General features: G+C 42.9%; 1 protein-coding gene across 2 annotated transcripts in view; it reads right to left on the bottom strand.

Annotated features, from left to right (window-relative positions):
* DDAH1 (dimethylarginine dimethylaminohydrolase 1) overlaps window positions 1–19,841 on the bottom strand; it is a 95,546-nt gene that overhangs the window by 10,700 nt on the left and 65,005 nt on the right. For both annotated transcript variants that reach the window (XM_054165442.1, XM_009900365.2), the window contains 3 exons: window positions 9,852–9,951; window positions 8,639–8,712; window positions 7,438–7,557 (listed from right to left, as the gene is read on the bottom strand). In XM_054165442.1, coding sequence (XP_054021417.1) covers window positions 7,438–7,557; window positions 8,639–8,712; window positions 9,852–9,942 — 285 coding nt within the window. In that variant the 5' untranslated portion in view covers window positions 9,943–9,951. The remainder of the gene's footprint in view (window positions 1–7,437; window positions 7,558–8,638; window positions 8,713–9,851; window positions 9,952–19,841) is intronic.

Here is a 19,841-nt window from a genome sequence, read left to right as displayed (position 1 = left end):
ACAGATGTCACAGGTGCCCTGTGTCATTCACATTCAAGCCTGTGATGCTCTGCCCCTCTGATCCACTTTCCTGCCAGCTCTGCCCAAGGACCATCGCAAAGGGAAACCATGACCTGAAGAGGGATGAGGCTTTCGTGCATTGTTGCTTTCAGTCAAGAAGGCAAAAGGACAAACATTCTGTCTTATGAAACAGGAACCCAGGGAGAGAAGAATCAAATGGAAAAAAAAAAAAGAGAAAAGGCAGCAAAGGAGTAGAAATGTTGAGTCCTCATTTACACAAATCAAATGACGTCTTCTCAAGACAGTCCCTGACCCAGCTCCCATGGCTGACAGCCTTACTGGTGAAAAAAAATACACATTGAAGGGGATGCTTTCCTCACCCTTAAATTTTCAAGCCCAAACTAATACAACAGTCTCTATTCTATAAATATATACTGGTGTGTCAATACCTTCCAAAAACTAGATTCTTCTGCATAAGGAAACTGAACAGCACTGACACTCAGATAAGTGCCATATGTTTACCACAGCATTTACCTTTTGATAAAAAACCCAACCCAAACTAGGTGCCTTTTTAAAGGAGCAGGCCATCTGCTACTCTGTGTCCTCTGAGATGCTGTATACCCCCAATACATGAAGTAATGGAAAAAATGAGAAAGAGCAAAAGGAAAGTGCAAATAATTAAATTAGTCAATTTTCCTATACATAAAGCTGAGAAGAGCAAAGTCTTATTTTTTAAGGGCAAGTTGTCAATTGTTATCTGGCCTTCACTAAATTCTTTGTTGCTGCATTACAGAAAAAAGTCATCATTCATCTGCACTTTCTACTAATTCCCTACCTGATGTCATCCTCTTTGGGCTATTAATATTAGTAATCATTTCCACAGCAACCCATTGTGATACCATAAATAGAGGACTATGACTTCATGTGGGGAATAAGCAGAGGCACAAATGATGAATTCTTAAGGAAGAAGAGATAATGTTTTCATGCAAACTTGTGCATTACTAGAAAAAAAAAAAAACACATGTGTAGACAATAGGAAGAGCAGATTTAGCTGAGCTTTTTCATTCTGCTTTCTAAGGACACAAGATAGATAAATTTTTCCCTTAAGTGCTCCTTCTGGAGGCACTGTTTGTGATAGAGCTGGGAACACCTCGGCTTTATCCAGGCACTATACCCTGATCTCATGCAGGGAAACTCTACTTGACTTTTTAAAGCTGGCATGCTGTAGAGATTTCAGTTACACAAAATGGAATACAAACAAAAAGTATTTAATCACAGAAATGGGGGCAGCTACTGATGCAGTAACTCCTTGCTCTCAAGCAATACTTACTGCTCTGATCATAGCTTTGAATACAGGCCACAAACCTAGTTACCCCAAAAAGACTCCTTCCTGCTTTACCCTCAAGATAGGTTTTTGAGAAGCTTCCCTTGACCTCTGTCGAAACAGCTGCATTTGCAATAGCATCCTTCAAGGAATAATCTAGGGGATGAATGAGCAGCTCCTCTCCTAAAAGAAGGTATTGAATGGGAGAGTCAAGAACAAACCAAAGTAATCGCGTCCAACCCTTTATCAAAAGCAAAAAAAAGAAGGGCTTTTGCTGAAGCTGTGGTCCTGTCACACAGTGCATATACCCAGACACTCCTGACTGTAAGAAAAATCCAGTGACTAATGAGCTCAGAGTCTGGGATACAAAGGACGAGCTCAGAAGTGCAGATGCCACCACCATTCCAGGTCACAAGGGGTTACAAGCTCAGCTGTGTTACCTACCCTGCCTCACATCCTGCCTGGCAATGCCACTCATCCCTGACATCCACCAAGGCCATGCTGCCTCTGTGATGAGCATGCATTAGTCTGAAATGACCAATTAAAACCTCAGACATTTCCCATGCAACTACATTATCCCAGATCTCAGAGGGAATACTCTGGATGTGGCTGGCCACAGGGATTAAGCTCAGGCCATATGTCAGGATGAGTGCTCTCCATGTTGTAGCCCTCATCCCTAGGAATCATGCCGGGTTTCCTGCTGATCCATCAGCAATTACCAGGCAGCTGACATCATCCTGGAGCTGCAGGTATACACCAAAGTTTTCCCTACCAGTCCAATGTGGAAACGCTGGGGCTAGTCCTTTGGGGATTGCCAAATATCAGAACCTACCCAAAGGACAACCTCATGCCCAAATGAGAGAACAACATTAGCAGGCACTTGCTACCAATACAATATGTACTGCTTGCAAGGGAATAGCTGAGCTTGCCAACAATGGGAACACATGTAAACCTCAGACCCTTTGGGATTGTCAGACATATCCAAAGGGTGACAGGGAATGGTTTGGCTATAGACAGAGCTTGAACTAAGGACTGTGTCCACCACCATCTGCTGCTGTTGAAGCCTTCATTCACTACAGAAAGCGTTTGTGTTCAGAAAGGATTTGTGCTCTGAACCAAGCCAAAGGACAGAAACACAGCTTTTCAGGATAGAACCAGGGAGTGTCTAACAGTTGCTGTGTCATGGTTCCCATCATCATCTCGTCTAGTCTTTGCCTTTGCTGCTGGAATTTGAACTGGATTATGTCCCAGGCTAGTTCCTGTTCTGCTGTCCGACAAGACCACAGGGCTGCATCCTCTGCAGTGGAAAAAGAGCAGAGCATTCACCCACAGCACTGCTGTCACCTCCCTGTGCTGGGGCCAACACTGTCAGAGCCCAAAGTCATCCTCATGCATATTCACAGTAGAGGTCAGCAACTCCAACCATGCAGGATCAGAGCCCAAAGGTGACACGTTTGGAGGAAATTCTAGTCTCACGGAGGCAACAGAAACAATCCCAGGCTTTACTGGCTCAACCACCATTGTCAATATTCCACTATGGAATTCGGCGTACAGAATCATGAACAGGTTTAAACTAGAAGGAATTAAATGCTTGCTGAAAACAGCAGAGGGAAGCTAAAGTTTCAGATGTGATAGCCACTACAGGCCCTGATACTTACTGTAATTAATTTGTCTCTTTCACCCAATTTCCTGGAGTGCAACTTTTCAACTGCAGCCCAAATAAATGTTCTGTACATGCCAGAGCCTAAAGAGGATTTCATGGTTAAAATGTCATTTTCTGATTTATTATCTACTTCTACCATGTGTCCCATAATCCTAAACTCTGCACTCATTTCCTAGCTCACCTGCAGCACTTTATTACACACACTGCACTAAAATGATCAATTACACTCTGCCATGTGTTTACCAGATGCAAATCTCTTTCAGTTTTGAAAGTATTGTAAGAATACATTAAGCTGCACCAGTAAAAACAGCAAAGAAAAATTCTTTTAAATAAGATTGTTAGTAGGAAGATAAATGCCAGTTTAAATAAGCAATGTTGGCATAGCATGACATAGCAGTTCACTTGTTGCCTAACAAGACACTCAGAATGAAAACTTCACTGCCAGAGATGGTCAAAAATAGCTTAATCATCTTGCTTGTATGATTGCATTTCCAGACATGAAAAATGGCAACAAAGAGGTTTAAAATAACAAGCTATCACAATAAAGGCATGCTGGGCTGTGCCAGGCAAATGACTCAGTAGAAGCCCAGGGGACCATACTGCCACACACTGCAACGGGTGATGAGAGCAGCAGCTGACAGCACTACTATAGTTCAGCTGATCTCGTGAAATCCAGGGAGCAGCTTTTAATTCTGAGTATCAGTGCCTCAGAGATTCTCTTGCAATTGCATTTCCTTAAGACTGCAAGAAGCTGATTACCAACTGTTTTTGGGGTTGTTTTTTTTTTTCCTTTGGAAGCTAATGAACAAATAAAGAAATCATGAAGGTAAAAAAAGTAATAATTCAAATATTAGGGGAACCTCGTTGTAAGCAGCACTGCCAACTCTGTCATTTTCAAGGCAGACACTTTACCTGTTTGTTTTCCAGTAATTTCTCTGAAGAGATTTTGACTCCTGGAGGAACAGCTAGAGGTTCCCCAGGATGAGAATGGAGTTGGATCCAATACACTGAGCAAGGAACACACTCGAGGTAACTTTGTGTTGCTCTGTGATGTGCTTGCATGATGCAAGCTGTCAGCTTGCTAGGAGCACATGAAAGGCACATACTATGGTATCCAAGCACTGCTCTGGGGCAGAGTCCCTAACCTCAGCTGGCAGGGTGTGAGCAAACAACTGCAACACACACATAAATAGCTTGCTAAATGTCCAGTGCAGAGAAACCCACTGAAAATGACACAGTTGATTAAAAATAATTTCCAACAACAACTGAAGACTGCTAGACTATCTTGTTAATTGCCACCTTCTTAAAAAACAAACAAACAAATCTGCTTTTGAGGTACCTTGATTAAGAACTGGTATTTACTTGACAACTACTTACCAGCAGCATTTAATCAGCTTATCCAAAAAATATTTTTGGCTACAACAGCTAAATTGATGCACTGCAACACAATTAGCTGAGTTGTGCAAAAGTCTTTAATCCAGATGATGAGTTCTCAGATCAGTCCTGGCTCAAGTTCAAATTGAAGCTCTGAGCAACCAGTATTGTACTTGAATTTTGCTCATGTTTATAAACAGTTAATAGGGTTGTCTGGAAATCTGCATCAGGCTGCTGCTCACAATGCATTTTGAGTTTCAACCTGAATATTTGGGATAGTGCACATTTCACAGGGAAAGATGCAGGGCACTTTCCATCCCAAACTAAAAATCAACCTCAAAGCATCAGGAACATAAGACCTTTACAACCAAAATGAGTTGTCATAAGTTTTGCAGGGGAGAAGTCATGGGTAATCATCTGGAAATGTACTCCCAGAGCTTCATGGAGTGATTTCTAACAACAGTAAGTATGACAGCTTGTTCAAACGAATGAGCAAACTTAATGTCACTCCAAACTATGTGGGATGCCAATGACCATCCTCTTGTTTAAGGGCTCCCCTAAACACACACAGGCTGCTATCCTATTCCCTTAACTGCTGCTGCCAAGATGCAAGTCTACAACAGCCAGAACTGCATTTTCTTGGTTTCTGTAATTCAACCCATACCCAGCAGGGGAGATTCCAAAATTCAAAATGCTGAGTTTATCTCATCTGGGGACTGAAACATTTTACATCTTCAACTGTCACAAAATAAAAAAGAATAAAATAAACCAAACCACAAACCACCAAATCTCTGCTAAGCTCTGATAGTAAAAATAATGCTGCTGGGACAAGTCTTAGAATTACACCCATGAGAAAAACATGTAAGACCTGAAAAGAAATGTGTGACAAAATACCACAGCATGGCAGTAAGGACAAGTCACTCAGGCCTTTACCTTGCAAGTATTTAAGAATGTTTTAAGTTAATAAATGCCACTAGCTTACTGAAGCAGAGAAGGTAGGTAGACAAGACATGCAGAATGGGTTCCTAAGCTCTCTGAGGACCAGGGATGTTGATTTCAGTGTTACATACTCTTTGTTGCAAATGTTCTGCCTGGCAATGATTCAGATCAGCAGCCTTGGGCACTGATAGTGGTGCTGGTCTGAAAAATAATTCATGCTTTAAAATCAGGGCAGGAGATCTAAGTCAGGTTGCATAAGCTCCATTTAAACTGAGCAGATTTCAGAGAGCTTTCTCACCAGTACAATAGAGCTATCCCCACCCCTCCTTATTTATTTTAAGGGACACACAGCCAGCTTCTTTCACACATTAGCGATCATGTTGCATCAAGGAGGCTTCTGCAAAGCTAAAGAGCAAAGTCTGCACCATTTATTGGCAAACAACAACAAAAAAAATCAGTATAATCATAAGATAAAAATGTAGGACTTGCTGTCATCACTGAAAAGTAAAATTTTGTTTAACCAATGAAGGCAAGTTCTGATAAAAATATGTAAGACTTAGCTGTAAAGCTTTCAGACATGCTCTGGCTTTCCTGCATCTCAAACCAAAGTATGCAGGACAGTAAGTACTGGTTTAAACAAGATCAAAATCCCTCCAACTGCAGTCCTGGTAAAGTCTCAGTTGCACTTTGCTGGTCTGGTACCCTAGCCAAAGCTTCTCCTGCAAAGCCTGCGAAGTGCCTGCAGCTGTGCTACCATGCAGAAACAAAGATGCTGATCTCTGGGGTGAGCTGTTTCATGGACTATATGTGTAATGAGATGCATGGCCTCAGGTGGCTGTGCCCACATCTCTGAAAAAGCTTCATTTGGTAGATTTGCTCTGAACACACCCAGCAAACTGGAAAGCCACAACAATGAACAGTTTGCATTGAGGATGATGGTGCTAGTACAGCATTGACTTACTACACAGCAGATTACTGGCTTGCAAAGAGAGATCCAGCTGCATGAGACCTGTGAGCTCAAGGGTTCAAACCCACACCTCCCACTTTACAGTAAAATGTTCAGAGACTAAAACTGTTGGAGAGGTTTGAGTTCTTTCTGATATGAGACCCTTATGGGACCATAGAAGAGAAAGGACAACCAAGAAGGACCTTGACTTTGCAGCCAGGTGATGGATGAGGGAGGGATATGGAACCCTGGACTCTGCTCCGAGGCTGGAGTGAGTTACTGATTTTATCCAGAAAGTCTAGACCGCAAAATGTGTACACAATTCACCTCCCACAACAAGGATCCAGCCTCTTGCTGGAGCGTGTCCAGAAAAGGGCAACAAGGTTGGTGAGGGGCTTGGAGCATAAGCCCTACGAGGAGAGGCTGAGGGAGCTGGGGTTGCTTAGCCTGGAGAAGAGGAGACTCAGGGGTGACCTTATTACTCTCTACAACTACCTGAAGGGAGGTTGTAGACAGACGGATGTTGGTCTCTTCTCCCAGGCAAGCAGTACCAGAACAAGAGGACACAGTCTCAGGCTGCGCCAGGGGAGATTCAGGCTGGATGTTAGAAAAAAGTTCTATACAGAAAGAGTGATTGCACATTGGAATGGGCTGCCTGGGGAGGTGGTGGAGTCGCCATCACTGGAGGTTTTTAGGAGAAGACTTGACGGGGTACTTGGTGCTGTGGGTTAGTTGCTTGGGCGGTGTTGGATTGGTTGATGGGTTGGACGCGATGATCTTGAAGGTCTCTTCCAACCTGGTTTATTCTATGTATTCTATGTATTCTCTCTTCCTCTTTCTTGCCAGAACTTTTACTTCCCCTCTGGCCATTTTAAAAGCCATGTTTCCTCACAGCAACATCTGCATTAATGGCATCTCTTTCCTCTCTATCCCCAAATTATCACCTTTTTAGTCAAAGCTGTAAGCAATAACTTGTATAATTCATTTATTTCCTGAAGATAAAATTAAATTAACATCACTGTTCTCTTGCCTGATATATCTTTAGGGTTTGCACACGTAGAAGACTCTGAGATGCACTGATTTCCTCTTTTATTGATCTATCTCTATTGTAAAGCTCCAGCATCCTTCAGTAGAGATTAAAAACAACAACAAAAATATTTGTCCTTTAGATAATTTTCTTACATGTTTTACCTTGAGGGCTTTCTGTGCAGCTTCACTTGATCCAATAGCAATCAAGTTTGGTCCAGCCATGCTGCAAAAGCTCTTCAGATGCAAAGAATCGTGAACAGGGACTGTGGAGACAGCATAATCCTGTATGGGAGGAAAGACTGGTTGCTATATGGAACTAGAACAACTTAATTATACTGAGATGTTCTGTAATTAATTTTACTCTCTGCAAATGAACAACAGCAACATATCCCAGGGCACAGTGTCAACTGTTTAAGTATGACATACCCCTCTGGACCAGCTTGTCTTGTCTGGCACACTGGAGTAAAACCCAGAACGTGTGTCAAATACTACTATTGTTGCAACTGTAAAGAAATACATTGAAGTGCATAATGAAATGGTATGTACATAAAACCTCTCCAAGGACCAGCAGTAACAACACATTGCAGATACATTAGAACATTAAGAATGCGAGTATTGATAGGCTCTCCACTAACAACAGCCTCCCTCTATAGCAGTTGCTTTCAGGCAGCAATCTCACATTTCAGATCAAACTGCAGAACCTGTCACTCCACAGGATAATGAAATCTTCTCAATTAAAAAAAAAGTGCAAGTTAAAAAGTCAGTCCTAAAAGCACTTGAAGTGCAAGGTCCTGCACCTGGGTTGGGGTAAATCCCAAGCACAAATATAGGCTGGGTGAGGAGTGGCTTGAGAGCAGTCTCAAGGAGAAGGACTTGGGGGTGTCAGTTGATGACAAACTCAACATGAGCCAGTGCTGTGTTTGCAGCCCACAAAGCCAACTGTGTCCCAGGCGGCATCAAAAGATGTGTGACCAGAAGCAGGAGAGAGGTGATTCTGCCACGTTCCTCTGCTCTAGCAAGACCCCACCTGGAGTACTGCATCCAGTTCTGGTGCCCCCAGCATAGGAGTAAAACTGTTTGAGTGAGTCCAGAGGAGGGACACAAAGATGATCAGTGGGCTGGAGCAACTCCAGGCTTCAAGAGCTGGGGCTGTTCACAGCCTGAAGAAAAGACAACTCTGGGGGGGACCTTACAGCAGCCTTCCAATACCTGAAAGGGGCCTATGAGAAAGTCAGGGAGTTACAGTGAGGGCAATGAGACACTGGAATAGGTTCCCCAGGGAAGCTGTGGATGCCCCCTCCTCCTTGGAGGTGTTCAGTGGATCATAGCTTGTATTTCCTGTGGCATGAATGAATCTACAAACCTTAAATGTGTCAGCCAGAATTTCTGCACCACGTTGATTTGTCCGCCTGGAAAGACCCACAAAAAATTCTCTGCCTGGAATGAGAAAATGAAGGGTAAAACAATTACAGCATTTATTTTTTCAGTTATCCCCCCCAAAAAAAATCACCACATTGGCTCCTTCAGAACATACACAACTTTAAAACAGGCCAGCTTTAGAGGCATTCCACAGCAATCTTTCACAGATTTTCTATCTTGCTTTTCTCAAGTTCAATAGTAAGACTAAACATGCAGCACGGAAAAATGCTACCTGAAATTGAGAGCTGATTAAAGTAATTATCTTTTTCCAGAAGACATGTTGCCAGAAGCATAAATAGCTTCCTCCTCTTAAGCTCTGCAATGGTCATCAAGTCAGGAAAGAGAACAGCTGGGCTGGATTAAGTACATCTCTGATTGACCATTTCCCTCTCCCTCTGAGATTTCTTCTGGTCTCAAAATCAGCCCTACAACCTCTGGCATCCTTCAGCTCCAAAGAAAATCAGTGCTGGATCTCTACTGCTATAGTAAGGCCTCCCTTCCTGGTTTGCCTCTTTTGAGACCCTTCCTTCCCCTTGGTAAACTAAGCCAAGCAGCCAGTCTGTGATGCTGATCAAAACAAACAGGCTCATTCAGCAGAGGCAGGGAGCAAGCACGTGCACAGCTGAAGTGAGAAAATGCCTAATGGGTTTAATGACAAAAAAAATACAGTCAATATCTTTGTCTTTGAGTCAACCACGCACATAAGTTGCCTAGTGCATGACATCTGGCAGGCTACTCCCCCACCCTGCCCATGAACTAAAATGCAGGTTTTTGCATTTGATTCAAACTAGTGACAACTGATTGCATCAATATTTACAAGTCCTGAAAATAAGTCTGGTGGAAGTAGCTGCTTGCAACAAGAAAAAGGAAACAACTGCAGGCAGCTGACTACTGGAGTAATTTTCTCACTGGCATTTTGCAAGCTAAAATAAAATCTGTATGCACAGTGCTGCTCTTTGTACAGTGTGTACTGCTAGTTCATTTCTTCAGGCATTAGACAGGACATCAAGGGTTGCATTGAAAATTCACCTCTCAGCTACCTTTGTGCCATGTAGCAAACAGATTTAACAAGCTGTGTGAATGGTGTTTTGTTATGTAGGCAGGTCACACAGTCTTCAAGGCAGAATAAGTATAGTGATGGTGAATTTGCTCTTTACCTGTAAATAAGACGTCGCCACCGTCCAAGGTTGCATTTTCATCTACCATCTCTACTATATTGAGGTTGAGGCTTCCTAATACTCTCTTCATGGCTTCAACCTGTTTAAAAGTTGTTTATATTGTGTCATTGAAAAGCTTAAACAACATCTGTCCAAAATATGCAGTTAAGAATTCAAGTCCTTTAGCAAGACAAATGGCAGAGTCCTTTGTATCCCTGCCCATTGCAGTTCCCTAGCTCTCTCCACAGGCTTTTGTGGTCTGAAGGGGACAGGGTGTCAAGGAAGTCATCAAGCTCTTCTCTGCACAGGAACCAAGCAGTATCCAGGGGAGACAGATTAGGAGTCCAAAACACATGTTAAGTCCAGTCCCTCCACACAATAATAGCCTCTCTTCTGTCCCTCGGATTTGAGCAGGGAAAAGCATGAAAGAAATGACCTTCTCTTCTTATGCAGTGCCCAGACAGAAGATGTGACTCTGCAAACCATGGTGGTGGCAGCTCTATCCCAAGCTCCTCTTGAGAGGTGAGGAATGTACATGATAAAAAATAAAATCCCCAGATGGGTAAATGCTCATTTCCATTGGAGCTGTACAACTGCCCCAAGCACAAGCCCACCTTGCAGTTTTCAGCTACGCTCATACAGAATTTTAAGACCTTTCATGTCTGCACATCGTGTGGCTAGCTGCTCACTGCAGAAAGACACACATGGCAGGGAGCCTGGGGCTGCTGACCCCATGTCCTGCTGAAAGGAGATCACAACAGGAGTGGGGAACACAGCTTCAGCAAGCTTCCTCTTTCCTGGTGAGGGCTGATAAGGATGCCAAGAGAAGAACCTGTTTCCAGAGAGACATCAGCCATCCATAAAAGGGGCTAATGATCATTCAAACGACATCTTCTCGGTGCCTTGTAAACCAAAACAAGCACCTACACACAACCAGTGGCTCCCCAAAACCTTCCAACCACAGCCTGCAGAATGTCCATACAAATACAAGCTCGCCCACAGAAACCCGTGAACAGCAGGATCTTCATGTTTGGTGAAACCTCCTCACTGAGGTTAACCAGAGGTGTCCAGCAAGCATTAACTAATGTGGGAGATGCAGTGAAGACCTGTTAGCTCACATTTTTGCATACCCCACAGGTAATTTACCTGTTTTGTGTGGAAAATTAAGCATTTCTAGAAGATACATAGGAATTATTGTCACCTGCTTTAGCTTATATTCCAGCATCATATACCAACAGAAGAAACTCTAGCAGCCCTAGCACTGGGCTCTGCCAAACTATGCCCGTCACAAAAAGAGAAAGGAGACATAATGCTCACTAGTCCACCAGCCTTGCTGCAGCAGCCTCAGAGCCACAGCAGCACATGCTTTGGCTGTCTTATCTTCCTAAGAGTGGTGCTGGCTTCAGGAATAAGGGAGGAGGCAGACATGATCCACTTAACCCCCTTTAGCCTGCTCATTTTCCAAGACTCAGCCATGTGACATCTGTGAGTGACCATACTAACCCTAAACTCAGGCCCACAAGGCAAGAGCAGGTCTATGTGGGCTAACAGGACAGGTGATACAAGTCTGAAAGGGATACAGTGGGGACATCATCTTACCCAAGACTGATCTGCTCTCTGGAGGTTTTTCTTTCTCCCCAGTACATCCTCACTCTGCAGTCACTTTACAGACAAAATCTTGGACAAGCACATTAAAGTAGGTGCCTCAGTCTAAAGCTGAATAGGACAAAGGCAGGTCTTTGGAGCACCTGGAGAATGCTGATAGGTTATGCTGCATTGCAGAACCTCAGAGCTCCCCAAGACCAAAGTACTCATCCTCCCCCCCACAAAAAATCCAACCCAGGACTTTGGCACAGGCTGGAATGAGCCTTTAACATGGCCCTTACCATTATGAAGACTTCTTTTTGCTTCTCTTTCACTTGATGCTGAAATGACTTCCAGCTGAAACTTGGCACTCAAGAGTCTCCAGGCTTAGTACTAAGGCTTGATCTTTCTTTTCTTGCCCTGTCTCCAATGATCTTTAAAACTAGGTTTATAAGAAGGGTTGGACCCATGTGGTATTTTAAAAATAAATGGGAAACAGCTGAGTTAATAGGGGAGAATTGACTGTTGTACAAACAGCAACGTTCTGTAATATCTGTGTGATGATAGCAGAATGATTTCTGTGGCCTGTGAAGCCTAGTGTTTTTTTACTGTGCAGGTGCTATGTACTTGAAGAGAACAATTGCTTGATATGGAGTAATAAAGCTGCAGCATTACATAAGAAGGTTCCCAATCCAAGAACACAGACTCCCTGTTTTGTGTTGACATGAAGCAGACAAGCAGCCTCACGACTGAGACACAGTGACACACAAATACCCCAGCCACAGGCAGTTGGAATAAAGAAATAAACCTATCAGATGGAGTTTTTAGGCAACAAGCCAAACCGCAGGAGAAAACAGGATTGCCCAGCCTGTTGCGTGGTCACCTATCTCCAAGTTAATCCACCACCTGAGCAGCTTCCAAAACCAAAACACCAAGAGGAGTAACACCTCTCCAGGAGACACGATTCTCATCAAGTGCTCCTAGCGGAAGCTGTCTAAGCTTGCAGAGAAAAGCCAAGCCAGTGGCTGCCTTCTCCATGCACCTGCTCCTCATGCTGCTCCCATTCTCCTTTCTGATACTATTTACCCAGCAGCCTGAAGCATCAGCAGAACTGTGGATACTGCTGTGCCAGAGGACCACACTACCCACTTTCTGTGTGGGAGATCCTCCAGACCACAGAAGAACATCTAAGAGACTGAAGAGGTTAAAATCTTAGCAGCCTATAGAGAAGACAAGCAGCATGCACCTTGGCTATGTGCAGGAGGCTGGATCTGCCTGCAAGATGTGCCTGTGACTAGAGAAAAGAGACATGAGTCAGCAACAGGTGTGGGCTCCCTCTAGAAAGGGGGAAGACTACCTTTAACTTTTGTTTTGGAGCCCTGAAAAATGCTTGCACATTGCTGAGATGTGACTCCAAGGCAAAGGTGCTGCAGAAATTCCCGGGGAGATAGCAGCACTTCACATCCCTGGGCTAGAATGGCCAATTAATAGCACTTGTACTAGAGTACCAGTGAAGTAAAGAGCTTAGCTAATGAGAAAAACGGAAGGCAAATATTGCCTTCGGATTTGTAATTTCAGTCATATGTATCTTTTAATCACCAGCTGCTGATCACCATTTAACCACCAGGCTACATCAGGCTTTGAATTGTTTCTTTAACTTACAGGGGTCAATGCAGCTGTGGCACAGACATGAGTTATCACATCTAAAAGTTGTCCAAAATAATAGAAAACTAGTTTGATTTGTTTCACAGTTGTTCCAGGCTTTGAAGATAAGATCCTCAAGATACTTGTTCCCTGACGACTGAACTCACTTCAGCTTATGAAACCAAGTTTAAATAGAGAAAATGACTGCCATATAAAGAGCTGGATCTTTTTTCCATGATGGGTGTTAATGGATTTTATGCAGCCAGTAAAAATTCCTAGAGTTTTAATTGGAAAGTGCTGTTCACATATCTGGTGACATATGCTAGGAGTATCTTTCAATAGCTGTTACTGTAGAAAACAGAAGATTCAAGTTGCCATTTTTCTATAGGCAACAAGAGGAACTTCATTCAGTAGATACAGAAATAAAAACAGGAGCACAAGCTAAGTTGGAGATGATCAGAGGAAAGACTTGACATTATTAAAAAGGCAACTGGAAAAAAGGGGAAAAAGGAAAAAATAACTTCCAAACACAGGATTCTGGAAAACCAAAAATTAATATCCCTTCTGCTTTTGCAAATAGCTAAGTTTCCTGCATGGGAGATAGCAAAGAACTCACACTACCCCCACCAGGTGATCTTTAAAGCTGTCCTGGAGTAGTTCTGAGTAGGGTCTCCAATACAGCATATCCATGGTATGCATCTTGAAAACGTTTGAGTTAGTATGTGGTGAAGTCTACTCAAGGAGCTTGAATCTCACATCACTGTGTAAGGGAACTGAGAGCTTGGCTCCATCCTCAACCTTTCCTACATCAGGAAGGATTGTGCCACTTTCCAACAAAACTCCTACACTGGAGAGAAAACAAGATAGTCTCTAACTAAGGATGTACAAAGGGGTTGTTACTCACCAGTTAAAAATAAGGGCGTAGCAAAGGAGTTTGATTTTTACAAAGCCCTCTATCCTCCTCACATTTTATTCTCTGCACGTAACTGGTACCCATTTTTCTGAAGTGTGGAGTCTTAAATACTGTGAGATTTTTATAACAAAGGAAAGATTAATTCACAGAGCTAGCTTTCATGCATTAACAACTAGCCACCTGTTGTTTTTCCCAGGAGAGAACTGAAAAAAGGTGGATGGAGAAAGTCCTCTGTGAAGCCACAGTTACCCAGGAGACTCCAGTAAAACAAAGTATTTGGACATGATTTGATTACAAGCGTGTTCACTATGAAGATGTGCTTGCCGTTTCCAATAAGTAAGCGAGAGGAAAAGTCACCTTTCCTCGCTTCATCTCTTTTTTTTTTTTTCCCCCAGAAAACTAAAATCCCAGGTAGTCAGAATCATAGCACACAAAGAAAACACTCATCTGTATCCTTTAAGATTCCTGTCTCGTATTATCTCAGGTCAGCTTAAGGTTTGTAACACAATATTGGGTTTTATTGTACACATAGCCATTAGTACCTCGGGTTGAGCATTAAAGCTTGTGTGCTTTGTGTAGTGATTTTTTTTTTTTTTTCTAATAAGCACATTCCTGGTGTGAGATGGGATGTGTCTAATCCATAGCAAAGCTGATTGAGAGACAATGGGTTCCAGCCAGCTCAGCTCTGTTTCAAGGAAAGAGGACAATAACTGCGTTTGACATTTATAAGAATCTAATTTCCTCGTGCTTTAAAAATGGAGCTCATTATCCTCTGGACTTGTGCCTTCCACCAATTACTGTAACTGATGTGCAGGGATTTTTCCTTCTCTATATTAGTATTTGATGCACTCTCCACAGAGGCTGCTTCCTAAATTATTTACTGGGCTCCTGTGCACTAACCATGTTAGGGGACTTATGTTCTTGACAGTAAGACAACAGACAGTGGAAATGGGGAAATGTTTTTGAGCCGCAGGCTAACCCCTGCCAAGCGCAAGGCAGCCTCTCCCGTGAAGTGCAGGGCTCAGCAGCAGGGGTGGGGGCAAGCCACCATCAAGACTCCCAAATCCCCCATGGGCAGGGGGGACAGATGGGGCTCAGCTGAAGTTGTGGATGGTACCAAATGAGGCATCCCTTAATGACTGCAATTACCCATCCACCTTTGCCTTGAGCTCTTGGTGAAAGGGGGAAAATGTTTACAGAACTGTTTTGAATGGAAGGAGACAGATTCAGAAAGAAGAAAACCATTCCATGAGAGAGAGAGATTAAATAACATTTCTAAACCAGAAGAGCTCAGCTCAAAGTGCTAACAGATCAGTTCCCCAGGGATCAACAGAACCTCTAACAAAATGGACTCTCAGATCAAGACACTACCACACTGTCTCCTGAGCTTATACATCCACCAGAAATTTCTCTGGTGTGGTAAACTGGGTATTGGCCTTTAGTCTTCATGTTGTTATGTCTTAAAGCGTCATTCATAGCCGTGCAAAGCAAGTGTCAGACAATATATGCAGAAGTTAAGACTATGGTATCTCTGAGGTGACTATTTCTGGAGCCACTAGCTCCGAGGTCACAAAGTGCTACTGTCAATATACAATGCATTTTTCAGCAAGGCTCTGAGGGAAGGCTATAAATAGGGATGGACAGATCCGAGGCCAGGAAAGGGTAGACTTCATTTTTGCAAAACCAGATACCACTGTTGGTCACAATCCAGGTTCTTGCCCTTCTGAATCCACTCTATTTGGAGATCAGGAAAGTCTGTCTCCTCTTGATAAGCACTGCCCTTCTGGGCTTGCAGAGACTTCCAAGAATATAAAGCAGCATTGTAATATGTTTGAGGTTTCTGAGAATAAACTGCCACTACTAGTTGTTTACTTGCTTTACAAAGATCAGACACACACCTTCATGTACACTGATCTCAGATCTGTGGGATATGGGTTGTGGCAGAGTTTGACTCCTGCGTCCCACATTGATACCAGAAAAGGCCCTGGCTCTTGAGAGGTCAGTGTGAAAGAGGTGAAAGAACAAGATGCTCCAGCACTGCTATTCAATACAGATCATGGTGTAAGAGTGCGTTAAGTGCAAGACATGTCAAACCATCTCTGGCCCACAAACAACTGCCAGCAGAGCCTGGTAAGGACATCCTGTACCTGCCATACCCGCCCCCAGCAGCTGACAGACCACAGTTTGCTTTGGCAATCAATCCCTTTTCTGACCACACTGGGCCGTTGTGTTCATCCCACTGCCTCTTTCGAGAGGAGAAGGGAGGATGAAGACCAGCAGCAGCTTGGCCTGCATGGATAATTAACCCATTCATTATTGCCCACACAATTCTCATTATGGACACAAACCCACTTGCTGCCCTACTGCTGAAATAGTCAAACTGTGCACCTAGAGCTGATGTATGTAGTGCCAAAAGTCCATCACCCCTACTGAACAACCTGAGATGAAGGCAAGTACAGCATCACCAAGGATTTATCAGGGAAGGGGCAAACATGGAAAGAGCTGGGGTAACAGTGAGCGACTGACATGGAGGAAGAGCAGAAAGTGCCAGATAGCCTCTGTTGTTCTTGTCCCAGAAAAGCTTCTCAGCACACAGGAGGGGAGCTCCAGCCTGGTAGGTTTCAGCAGGTCAAGCAGCAACCTCCTCTTCCAGGTACATGTAGTTAAAAACTGAATTAATCTTGATGTCCTTGGAGTATGTTGTGTTTTAATAGCTAAGCAGAACTGAAGCACATGAGAACAACTGTAGAAAGCTCACCAGCAGTAAGCCTTGTCTGGGTTTCTCTTGCCTCTCTTCCATCACTTATCCTTTAAAACACAGGGCCACCGGCAACCTGCTCACTTCAGCTGGGCTGAAATTTCAGCCCCCAGAAAGCAGAAATAATTTCAACTGGGTAAAAAAAGCTCATTGCAAAAAACAGGGCTTTTTAAAAAAAATGGAGGTTTAAAGTTGCTGGAAGAAAAGGCTCATCACTAAGATTCCCTAAGCGTGAAATCAGGTTAGTGGGAAACATCAAGTGGCATGAATGCATTGTTACAGAAAAACAGTGAAGATTTTGCAGGATAAAGATGATGACATGAAATTCAAGTCATACACAGGCATGCTGAGAAAGTAACGTTCTAAATACTTTCAGCTTACAATTACAAAATGATCAATTGTTAAGTGTTGGACAGAGAAATATATTCTATTCTGCCTGGACATGCACAGTGGGCCAAGAATGCACCTGGATAAGCCAAGCATTCATTATCTCCCAGACACTCAATATCCCATAATACCCTCAGCGGCTGCCAGCTCCTTGTCCACCCTTGACCACACGCCATGTGCCCCATTTCACAGCTGAAAAGTATTTAAAATTCATGAAGTCTGTTGAAAGCTCAACTGTCACATTCTGCTCATTCCACAGGGTATGGGAAAACTGTGCAGAAGGGACATTTCAACCAGGGCTATTATGGCTCTTGAATAACCAATATTCCATTAAACTGCTAATAAACCCACTTGAAGATAAGTTGATCACAATCAAACCATACAGTAGCATTCCTTTCCTTTAATACCAAGTTGTCAGGTTTCACTCTGTACTGTACTACTGTTTCTGTGCTGTTTGTTCGTGCCTTGACACAGAGCATTCAAGATACTCACTTTGTCCCCAGTAATCTAAATGCCCTATTCTAAAGGGGCTGAAAGATCTCTGGCAAGGATAATACTCTGCTTATTTTAAGGTAGGGAACTCTTTTCAAAAGAAAAATCTATGCTAAAGAAGTGAAAAATAATTATACCTCAGTCAGGATATTTGGGGGTTTTGTAACTTCTTGAACGTGGTGCTCAGTTTGAACGCAGTGGTAAATGGTACAAGCATCTTCCGCCTTCCCTGGTGCCCAGTCAAGCTTGCCCTGATCTGAATTTTCACATCAGTTTGCAGTTCAGCAACTCCTTTTCTCTCTACCAAATCTTAGTTTTATCAACCAATATAAAAAACTTCTCAGAAAAAAACACCAAAACCCCAAACCTAAAAGCTTCCAAGTGACTTTGTTTTGTATTTAAATGGATTTTGTTAGATTCCTTGCACTTAACTGTCAAGCTCCTGGCATGCCTGCTTTTGCCTTCTGATCTTGCTGTGTGCATATGTTGTTGCCTCAAGAGAACTTCAAATTTCCTAATTTCTAAAGTGAAAGGCTTGTCAGCCTTTTTCTCAGAAAGCAATTTAGAAGCTTTAATTTTATGTTAGCTAAACCAACACTGCTGAAAAGCAGCTCCCACCCAGCTCCATACCAGAAAAGAACCATCATCACCACCCAGCTCTGACACTTCCTCTCCAAGGCTTGTGGAGATTTCTGTTGCATAAATGGCCAAGGACTATCAGCAGAAATATTTGGTCCCATCTAGTCCATCTGGTGAGCAGCCACAGACAAGACCTAGTAGTTGCCACCAGGTTCCCATTGCTGCATTTTGAGGACAGGAAGTAATTGGACCAGTGAGTACCTGCCCAGAGCCTCCTAGAACCAACTCAAAAAGCAATGGTCACTGTCACAAGGAATAGAGTATTTTTCTTCACATTTAATTCACTCAATAGCTAGTCTTTATGAGGAGCATCTGGCTGCTCCTGTGTTATTTTACAACAAGGGCCCCATGGGCAGAGGTTACACTAACTCGGCATTTTTCCCCAATCTAATAATAGGTTTCATTCATACCTTCAGAGAAGTTGACATGTCTTATTTTAGCTGTGCTAACACGTTGTACAATAGTGTCTAGACATATCTAACAACAATAATTGTAGGAAACGTAAATTCTAACCATTTTTCATCTCCCAGCTAGTTCCAGGAAGGTTTCCACATTCCCATAGGATTACAGAAGCTTGCTGGTACACATGCAATAAGATTAAATCCTTAAAGGCACCCCAACAGTTTTAAGTAGTCAATTGTGGTAGTTGTAGGCTATGCCTTTAAAATTTAGCTTCAGCTTTTGAGCAGAAAAGTAGAAAAAATATAAATAAATCACTATTGGGTGTAAAAAGGAAAAGAAAAGATTGTTCTAAACAAATTCATTGGATAAATGTCTGGGATAAGAGAAGCTGTATCATGACAATTCTTCACATTTCACTTCCACTCCCATTCCTTTTCTCTTCTCCTCCAATCTTGGCTGTTATTGCTTTGTGTGGGAGACAACAGTGCTTCTGGCTGGCCTTGAGATAAGCTAACCCACCGCACTCTCTCAGTTTCTCTCTCTCTCGGTACAGGGGTGTCTAAGAGATTTGGGGAGCAGTGGAGCAGCTTTCCTGGTCTCTTTTTGACTAGAGGGGTTTTCATGTTGTTTGCTAATTGTAAATATCTGTATAATATTGTAAATGTTGTATATTTTGTACATATTCATTGCATTCCATTGCAGAGTGTAGTTTTGCTACGTCTGCTTCTGAGTTAATCTGCCTAAAGTTAATGCTGGGGGAAATTCCAAACCACCACACATCAATACAAATAAGCATTCTAGGAGTCATCTACTGAACACATTTGCCATCATAGCACTAGGTTCAGGACATATTCAGGACCTGAAAATAACCTTCAGCAATTTAGTATTATAGTGACAAGTTACAATAACTTCTTAAGCTTTAAAGAAGTTTGAAACATAAGGCAACTGCTGTTTTTTGAATACAGACTGACAGAGGCTAAGAGCAAGCCAGCTTTGCAAGTCCTGCTTAGGCACAGACTTCCCATTGAGGCTTACAGTCATAAGCAAGAAACCCTAATAAACCAGCCAGCACTAAAACATCAACAGCACAAGCAAGATTAAAGCACCTGGTGCAGTCTCTCTAAATCAAGCAGTTTTAAGAGGTACAACAAACTTCTGTATATGCAATGCC

This window comes from Dryobates pubescens, chromosome 11, assembly GCF_014839835.1.
Source record: "Dryobates pubescens isolate bDryPub1 chromosome 11, bDryPub1.pri, whole genome shotgun sequence".
Taxonomy (NCBI): Eukaryota; Metazoa; Chordata; class Aves; order Piciformes; family Picidae; genus Dryobates; species Dryobates pubescens.
Note: the sequence above shows the minus strand (reverse complement) of the source record. Positions and strands in the feature narration are given on the sequence as shown.